General features: G+C 41.5%; 4 protein-coding genes across 7 annotated transcripts; 2 read left to right on the plus strand and 2 right to left on the minus strand.

The window, feature by feature from the left end:
• Positions 1 to 122: 122 nt before the first annotated feature.
• On the plus strand, positions 123 to 655 carry LOC128884736 (uncharacterized). The gene is made up of 2 exons (XM_054138326.1): positions 123 to 375; positions 483 to 655. Exons 1-2 carry the CDS (start codon positions 134 to 136, stop codon positions 640 to 642), a joined length of 402 nt encoding a protein of 133 aa, XP_053994301.1. The 5' UTR covers positions 123 to 133; the 3' UTR covers positions 643 to 655.
• A 233-nt stretch (positions 656 to 888) lies between these two features.
• Positions 889 to 2,854, plus strand: LOC128884730 (spermatogenesis-associated protein 6). The gene is made up of 7 exons (XM_054138317.1): positions 889 to 1,026; positions 1,092 to 1,451; positions 1,660 to 1,779; positions 1,842 to 1,942; positions 2,029 to 2,346; positions 2,415 to 2,486; positions 2,564 to 2,854. Exons 1-7 carry the CDS (start codon positions 979 to 981, stop codon positions 2,700 to 2,702), a joined length of 1,158 nt encoding a protein of 385 aa, XP_053994292.1. The 5' UTR covers positions 889 to 978; the 3' UTR covers positions 2,703 to 2,854.
• On the minus strand, positions 2,770 to 5,760 carry LOC128884724 (nitric oxide-associated protein 1). 3 transcript variants are annotated; one of them, XM_054138305.1, is made up of 5 exons: positions 4,290 to 5,741; positions 3,910 to 4,206; positions 3,492 to 3,813; positions 3,110 to 3,327; positions 2,770 to 3,028 (listed from the first exon to the last, which is right to left on the minus strand). In XM_054138305.1, exons 1-5 carry the CDS (start codon positions 5,506 to 5,508, stop codon positions 2,850 to 2,852), a joined length of 2,235 nt encoding a protein of 744 aa, XP_053994280.1. In that variant the 5' UTR covers positions 5,509 to 5,741; the 3' UTR covers positions 2,770 to 2,849. The 3 variants fall into 3 exon arrangements, with proteins under 3 accessions (XP_053994280.1, XP_053994282.1, XP_053994283.1); XM_054138307.1 differs by lacking the exon at positions 2,770 to 3,028 and having other exon boundaries at positions 3,149 to 3,327; positions 3,430 to 3,813; positions 4,290 to 5,760; XM_054138308.1 differs by lacking the exon at positions 2,770 to 3,028 and having other exon boundaries at positions 3,149 to 3,327; positions 3,466 to 3,813; positions 4,290 to 5,758.
• Positions 5,761 to 6,662: 902 nt separating this feature from the next.
• Positions 6,663 to 8,615, minus strand: LOC128884892 (uncharacterized). Of its 2 annotated transcripts, none has more exons than XM_054138559.1 (3): positions 7,306 to 8,615; positions 7,054 to 7,198; positions 6,663 to 6,969 (listed from the first exon to the last, which is right to left on the minus strand). In XM_054138559.1, the coding sequence occupies exons 1-3, from the start codon at positions 7,469 to 7,471 to the stop codon at positions 6,834 to 6,836; spliced, it is 447 nt and encodes a 148-aa protein (XP_053994534.1). In that variant the 5' UTR covers positions 7,472 to 8,615; the 3' UTR covers positions 6,663 to 6,833. The 2 variants fall into 2 exon arrangements, with proteins under 2 accessions (XP_053994534.1, XP_053994535.1); XM_054138560.1 differs by having other exon boundaries at positions 6,678 to 6,969; positions 7,339 to 8,615.
• Positions 8,616 to 8,621: the final 6 nt, after the last annotated feature.

The following is an 8,621-nucleotide window of genomic DNA, read 5'->3' on the forward strand; positions in this document are numbered from 1 at the left end:
ACGGGCCGTGGCTCGTTTCGCGTCCAATCCAAGTTGGCCAAACTTTCGCTACGTTCGATATTCTTTTATCCATTTGAAATTCTAAATACAAAGATTCCAACATTTCAGTTACAAACTTGGATTGATCGCCGGCATGAATCCCATAAAATTACGATTTTATACAGAGAGATACGAAAAAGAGAAGAAATACCATCAGATACAAGAAAAGTTTGTGGCCATCGCGCGAACGAAGGCTCTGACGGGCAAGTTCTACGCGAAACACGACGTGATCCCGGCGTCCGAGGTTCGACGAGAGTACGTCGATCTAATTACGAAGCGGTTCGTCTCGACCCCTAAGGATGTTTACTCGTTCCGACCGCCAACCGTCAACATGGAGTACGATTCGCACACGATTACGTCACGGCCAGGCATTTGACGTTCGCTAAATATTTATGCCGAGATTTCCAACTTAACCGACTAACGTTTGCGCGTTTAATCCGCAGATATGGCTGGTTTTCGGAACCACTGATACCTAGAACTGTGGATCCGAGGCTACAGTTTCCAAGAAGAGAAACGGATTTTATCGCCAACGAACTTCGGATTCGTCACGTTCAGAGAGGTCTACCGGTGGACAAGTTTATCGGGATACCGTTCATAGCTTAACAATCGCGAGTGGAAATTCCGCAAAAGTCGTATCGCATCTTGAATCGTCGACTGAAGCGATCGTCGCTCGTTGGGAGAATTCGATGTCGGTGTTGTGCCTTCGCTGTTACCTGGCAACAGGCGCGACGGTAATGTCCCGCATCGAAATGGCATAGGCCTTTACAAAGTGCGTGTGGGTCGCGTTGCTTTCGAGAAAACACACTCGACCAAGCATTTGGTGACCGCTTCGTTTCCCCGTCCGTCTGTCCTGCTGATCGCGAAAGAAAAAAAAAACAGAAAAAAAAATGATACCGGAAGAACAATAGCGGCGAGCCGTGACAGTTGTTGGCTATAGCCATGGCAGGAAGAGGTTTTCGCGTAAAAGTACAATTGGATTTGCACGCCGTACATATCACGATTGCTCGTCGCCGCCAAACCGCGAACAAAGTTTAACGCAAACGGTGTTTCAGGTAACATGTCCCGGCGTATGGCTGTGCCCTAACGGCAAAATAGCTCTGAGAATGACCACCATTGGCTCCACCCTGGAATCTCACAGAGTATCACCGATTTTTCCACTATTATTTCACAACGAGTTTAACTTTAAGAAAACTTTCACACGGCTGGCTACTTTGACAGAGTTGCAACGAAAATTGGAGCAAGAGTTTCTCTACGCCGAATTGATACAGTGGGTTAGCCCGTGCAACCAAACCGTTGTGTTGGCTACGTTCGAAACCAATTTAGCGGACGTCCTGTACCCGGTGCCTCATTACAAAGGTTTAATGCCCGGAATAGACGTAGACTTGCTCATGGATCCAACCAAATACTTTCCCGTTAGTAGAAATCCGAGTCTCGACGATCCGTGTTACGCTTATTCGGGTAACGATATGCGATTCTTACGAGTAACGATACAACGAATAAACGTTGTTCGCTCTTCGCAAAGCTTACCTTGGATTATCGAGACTCGTGTTCGTTATTCGTGCAATTCGATTATTCCCCCTCTAATCGAAACGTTCATCTGTCATCGCGCGGCTAATTTAGGGCATTATAGCGCCTAAAATTGAAATCTCGACGAAAACTGTGATAGAAGAGGTATCGGATGTTTGCAACGCCAACGTCGACAAGGCGTACGTGGTTAATCCGAAAACCATCAACTCCAAGGTAACGCGAGAAAATAAAGCTTCGATCGTCTCGTTTAACGAACGCGACTCGTTTTCCTTTAGCGAACATCGTGCGTTCACAGAAAACGACCGGTCAAAGGTATCATCAGACAGAGGAAGGTTTGTCACAGTCGAGCAAAGCCTCGAGGTCAAATCTGCCGGGCGTAAGTATTACCGTATATCGTATAATAAATAACCCCCTCCCCTCCCGTACGAGCCGTTCCCATCGATCGTATCGATATATTTTCAGGATCAATCCTCGGGAACAATTCTTATCGAACGATCAACAACGACTCAACGAATGTTATCATCCGACGAGAAGAAATCTCCGTGGAGTCACCACTATTTGCGGGAACGCTCATATATTCGATAGCTGTCCTGTTTGCTTAAAATACAAGTGTTACTTTGCTTGCGAGTGCAACGAGCCGAGTGACGGCGGACGCAAACAAATTATCGAGCCCGTTGAATCTTTCGAATCATTCATCGTCGATGATTCCTATGATATTCATCGGTCTTGTACTTGCGGTGGTATGAACGATAATTCTGTTTCGCAAGAGCCAACATCCACGTAAGTCTATCTTTGAACGTTATTTCTTTTCAAACCTCACATCGAGCAATCGACTATTTTTCTTACAGAGCTCAGCCAAGAATTCGATATCTTCGAAAGAAGGAAAAATTCTACTGCCCGAGCAGAGGCTGCGGTGAGAAGTAAGTACCAGTAGGTTTCCTAATTTCTTAGCCGAATATCCGTGGCGAACCAAGACATCTTTCGAACGAAACTTTAGTATTTCAGAATGCGATGCTTTCTACGCGCAACATCAACCCGAGGAAAAGCAAGGATTTTATACAAACTTGGAACGGTTCTACAAACGAATGTATAAGCAGGCAAAACTTGGCGCACGGCAAGTTAAAGAACGATCGTGATGGCAACGCGAATCGAGCAATCTACGAGTTCAACGTTTGCGGACAAAAATAAACTAGAAAACACATGGAGAAAAAAAAACTGCAATCGCTGTTTATGCGCAATATGTACTTATTATATTTATGTACAATAAGTACATAAATATGTACTTATTTAACGTAAACTTTTCGTCCCAACGAATACATAGGAGTTCCATGTATTCTTACGCCACGATGAATCACGGATTTCTTCAATAACGCCGGAGACCTTACGTGTATACCACGACCTTCGGGCGTCCACGCAGTTAACGTAACGTTTTCGTTTTCGTTACACGTGATCGCGATCCAACCTAAACAATTAAATGCCGATATTATTTTTCTTTTGTCGCGATAATAGTCGCTCCGTTCGAATACAATTATAGGGAAATTACCTATGCTCGACAATACGACGTCTGCGGCGGATTCCTCTCTATTAATACCAGTGATTTTCACTTCCTTCGATTTCAATTTTGGCCATCTTTTCAACCGTTCGGGATCGTTCGTAGGGACGACAAAGGCTTCGGTTTCCAACAGCTGATCGTAAACTTGGTCCGCGTCAACGGTGTGACAAATCGTTATGGGTAGTTCTCTGCTTGTAAACAACGTACACCTGTTTCAAAGCATAATTTCGAGTATAAATCGAATCTCTTTTTACTAATAAGATTGATCAATATTATAAGTAGGGTATAACGTAAGAATTAAGATTTCGTACGTATCGATACGATACGTAGCGTCCAGTTAAAATCACCGATAAAGTTGATACTAGTGGAATACCGGATGTAAAGATCTCCCTCCACGTAGTCCAATCTTCCCATGCCAGCTACGAACACGGTTTCTTTCGGTCTAAGAAGAAATGTTCTCGGTGCTATGATTATTTGCGGTAGAGTTGTCAATAGTTCGTCGGTTGTTAATAAATCTAATATTTGATCGCGCTGTACGGTACCAGGAGTATCGTAGCACCAACGACTCTCTCTATATTCTTCTCGAGATTCGTCTAGACCAAGTTTTCTTTCCATAAATTTCGCCGATCTTTCTATGAAAAGATCAGCCTCCTCATCGTTCAACGATCTTCCCGAAAACGTTTTACCGACATCACCTAGATCGGAACGTGGGCAAAGGAAAAATCTCTATTAAAAATTCATCCTCTCGATTCATCGACAAAAATCTTGGAAAGATTTGAAACTTCCTGTACCCTGTAACGTCGCGTATCGCATACTCCTTGTCTCCTTAAATTTATTATCTCTGAACTTGGATTCCGAAATTTTTAACGGTTGTTCCCTCTGAAGTCTTTGCATTCTTAACCACCCTTTCCGAGGGGTCGGATTCAGAATAGGAAATTTTAATAAATTCAAAGTTGTTCCTGGCCAAGGGGAAGTTGTCGCGCGTTGTACAAGGTCGAGGGCTTGTACTTTACAGTAGTCCGAATTTAGTAACATATTGAATATAGAAGACTTTCCAACATTTGTACAGCCGACTAAGTAAACGTCTCCTAAAATTTCGACAGTTTCGTACGTAAAATTTATTAAATGGATTTCAATATTCCTGGGTTCATCTCGCGTATTTTTCCCGTACCTTTGTGTCGCCACTTTAGTTGCAATTTATTTATTAACTCTTCTATGCCCCATCCAGTTTTTGCCGAAGTAAGAGCAACATGCGTCACGTTCTCTCTTTTTATGCCTGTTCTATCGATCAACGTCTCTAATAACTGTTCTCTAACATTGTCAAAGAAACGTGGACAGTCCCTAGGCAACAAGTCTATTTTATTCCCAACCAGAAAGATAGGCGTAAACGGATGCATGATGCTCTTCAAATCGGGCCAAATACTGCAAGGAAAATCGGTCAAATCTACTATCAATATAATCGCGCATTTCTTTCTTTTTATTATGCTTAACAATTTTGGATAATCTTCTATCGACACGTTCACTTCCAAGGATGCATTGTAAAATTTTAAAAAATGACATCTTTGACAAATCATCAGCTTCAAATCTTCGTTATCTGTTTTCGACATTAATTCCGATGGTAGATATCCAGGAATGGCAGGATCTTTGCAGTGCAATAAAGCGCCGCAACCGCCGCATGGAATCGAACTAACTTCGGAAAAAGGATCCGGCGTACCATAATATTTATACAAATCGGTACTCGTTATCGACTCGTCGTATTGTTCGAAATCGGACATCCAAGTTGACGGAACTTTCCACAATTCACCTTTCGGTAATATATCGTTCGAATTATTTTCCATGTAATCCGAAAAGCTAAATTCACTATTGCTATACGCGTTGCTTTTTTTTATCTCCAAATATTTTTCGTACAAATCTTTGTATTTTTCGTTCATCCCAGTTGTGTCTTTTTTATCTTCCGACAAAATATCTGTAGTTTCGTACGAATCTAGTCTCGAATACGGCATACGCACCGGTTTCTTGTTTTCTGTTTTCGTGCAAACTTGCTCGTCTGCTCGAATCGACGTTTTCTCACCTCCTTCTTTGTCGGCAGCGTTTAAAAAAACGCTAAGCGCGGGATCCTCGGTCAGTCTTCTATAAGTCATCATTTTTTTTTGCTCTAACAGCTTCTTTTGCTTCATTCTACGTTCTTTAAATCCCATTCTAACATTTTCGTAATCCAAATAATCGCAATACAACAATTTCTCTCGCAAACCTACAACCTTTGGATCAGCTTCGAATTCAACTTCCTGGCTCGAAACTTTATACTCGGAATAATAGCGCAACTGTAAACTACGACGAATAGCCCGAACATTCAGTTGCGATAATAAGAATCTGATTTTGGAAATTTCCATGACAAATCGTATAAGAACGACGATAACGTGTTATTAATTAATCAGATATCTTATAAACTTCCGTTTGTAAACTTCTCAACCGTTACAAATAGTCATTTAACATTTGAAAATATCATTTTTGCAATTTACGCATAACCTACAAATAATACGCGTATACACAATGCATACACGTGCAATAGTATACACTGGTATACCACTGGTATACACGTCAGGTTGGCTAGGGCTAGTGATTCGTGTCATGGACCAACAAATGCTATGGAAGCGAACGACGTGGTCAAGCGGTTATTTTATTTAAAAAAAAAAACACTTGAGGCCCGATTCGGACCTATGTGTCTTCGGGTCTCTTTATTGTAAAAAATTACATTTTGTAAATATGTTCTTACAACATGTAGAGAATGTACATAATAGAATTATCTTAATCTTAATAGGAACATTTGGTAGTAATCTTTAGGAACTTATGTCTATTACCCTAGATCTATTTATATATAATTTGGTTATTACTATGTCTAACTTATTCTAAGTGTGCTATCAAAACGTGTAAAGTAAATGCTTTGGACATTGTAAAAATGATAACAGATGACGCCACCGTAGGTTAGAAAAATTAACTTAAAACTAACTACAAAACGTCCAAGTTTGTCGTGAAGATAGTTCCGTCTGTTACTGCTAGATGGCGCCATGAACTATCATTGTCGTCGCCATCTAGTGTTCAGAGGCTGAACTATTTTCGGAGTTTGGCCAGCGTCTCTATCGGGAAAACGCCCAAGTTTGTCGCCGATTAGTTCTCTCTCGCAACGCTAGATGGCCCCGTTTGGTCAATACCGATAATGTCGCCATCTAACGTCGAAAGTGGGAACTAATAGGCGACAAACTTGGGCGTTTTCCCGATAGAGGCGATGACCAAACTCCGAAAATTAGTTCGATTTTTCACCACTAGATGGCGAAGACAATGATAGTAGACGGAGTCATCTATTAGTAACAGTGGGAACTATCTTCGCTACAAACTTGGACGTTTTCCCACCCATGGCGCCACTGATGCAAAACTCCGAGGGTTCTGATCCAAGCTGATACCATTTGTTTGTTTTTTTACTTTTCAAGTGCATGGATATGTGTAAAGTAAAATAGTTGAATGTAGTGCAAAAAATAATTTTTTCAAAGTAGTTTGTTATAAGGCACAAATCATTTTTAAACCATAAAAAAAGAATTGGTAGTAAAAGTAGTCTCGAAAATAGTATATCTCTCTCTATTAAAAGTCCATCTTTTTCTACATAGTCCGATCGTCGTATCCTCTCGCTGACCGTATATTTCAATAATTGAAACGAAACCCCTTAGTGCTTTAGACTTCCGAGTTTTCGATCCTCTGCGTATATTTTCATCTGATAATTCACCAAATCCGAGGTCTTTTTGTGAAAGTTTAATTGAGAGCCTTTCGGTTGTATTCCGTATTCGTGCCACCAACCGTACCTACAAAACAAGAAGAAACGGCCATAATATGATAACGAAGAGAGAAAAACAGGTAAGAAAACTATAAACTGATATCGTGATTACATGCTACTGGTCAGCAAAGGCCAACGACAACAATCCCTGGGAGTTTTTCTTTCCTGGTTTCGAATTTCTTCGAACGTATCGGTTGTATTCGGATCGCTTGCGTTCTCGTAATTCCTCGAGTAGAATTTCGGCGTGATCGGATCACCTGTGACGCAGTCGAGACCCCTTTTAGTATGTTTTCTTTTTCTTTAGCCGCGTAAAACAAAACAAGTAAACAAGTAAACGTTATAAATGGTGCACGTGCGACGTTACCGAACAAAGCCGTTGCGCGAGTATCGTGCGTACCGTCGATTTTGGAACCGCGAACGTTCGATTTCCCGAGAAGTTGATCCTTGGAAAAGCAAAGTTTGAACGGTGGTTTTTCCGATACTCTGTTGACCGTTGGTGAATTTGTATCGCGAGAACTCGTTTGGTCCATAGGATCTCCAGCATGGACACTCGAGACGATACGTTGTCGCTTGTCGCGTCAGCGTTGACGTTCCGAACATTTACCAACGTGTTGTACTAGACACGTCCCGTTCACATATTCTCGTCTCACGGATCGTCGACAATGCGTGTCAACGGCAAGAGACATTCTCCAAGGAGGTGGTGTATATTTGATCGATACTTTCCGAGCGTCCCGAAAATAAATTAAACGACATTCTGCCGTCGAATGATGTTGTCGTAACATCTACATAAAGGGAACGCGATAACAGGAAATAAATTAAATACGTTTGCATTTCTATTGGAAAATATACATTTTAATATTCAATTGAACATTAAAAAAAAAAAAAAAAAAAAAAAAAAATAAACAGAAGTCGTGAATTTAGCGACTCGCGCGATCGTTTGTCGCGTATATTTACGTTACAATCCTATATACGCGTACATAGGTACGATACGCTATACAGTAAAGTCAATTACTATTCGGTATTCAAACGGCCAATGTAACTCGGTTCTCGATCAAACCGGTTCCGATACGAAGAGAACTATAGATTTCGGGAACGAAACGCTACGTATCGAGACACGATCGACTCTAGACTGAAACTTGAAAATCTCACGAAACGGGATAGTTTTTTGCTTTGAAACTAAATCCGGCACGAACGAGACGTTACGGTGGGTCAAGTGCGTAAAGTTTTACCGTCGCGTGCACTACGAGTTTTCACGCATAGAGCGCCGAGGACGCGTGGCACTCTGAGCGTGATCAAAACCGTAGATAACGAGAGGATACAACAACACTTGCTTCACATTTATTCAATTAAATGCTATTTTATTAGGAAGCTTACAAAGTTTTCGTAAGACTTTCTGACTTTTACATGGAAAAAACAATACCGTTTGCGGGTTTGGATGAACTGCATTTCCAAAAATGTTCCTGCATAGCTTCTTCGTCTTACATCGCAGCCGAAAATGCCTCGCGAGAGGCACGTATATTTTATGGACGCTGCCTATTCGCAACGATTGGTAAACCATGTATACGATGAAAAAGACCAATGTTAAGTCGCGTCACACGGTAGACCTTCGTAACATAAAATACACGCATTCTCTTCTCTCTCTCTCTCTCTCTCTCTCTCTCTCTCTCTCTCTCTCTCTCT

The sequence above is a fragment of the Hylaeus volcanicus genome, chromosome 2 (genome assembly GCF_026283585.1).
Source record: "Hylaeus volcanicus isolate JK05 chromosome 2, UHH_iyHylVolc1.0_haploid, whole genome shotgun sequence".
Classification (NCBI taxonomy): domain Eukaryota; kingdom Metazoa; phylum Arthropoda; class Insecta; order Hymenoptera; family Colletidae; genus Hylaeus; species Hylaeus volcanicus.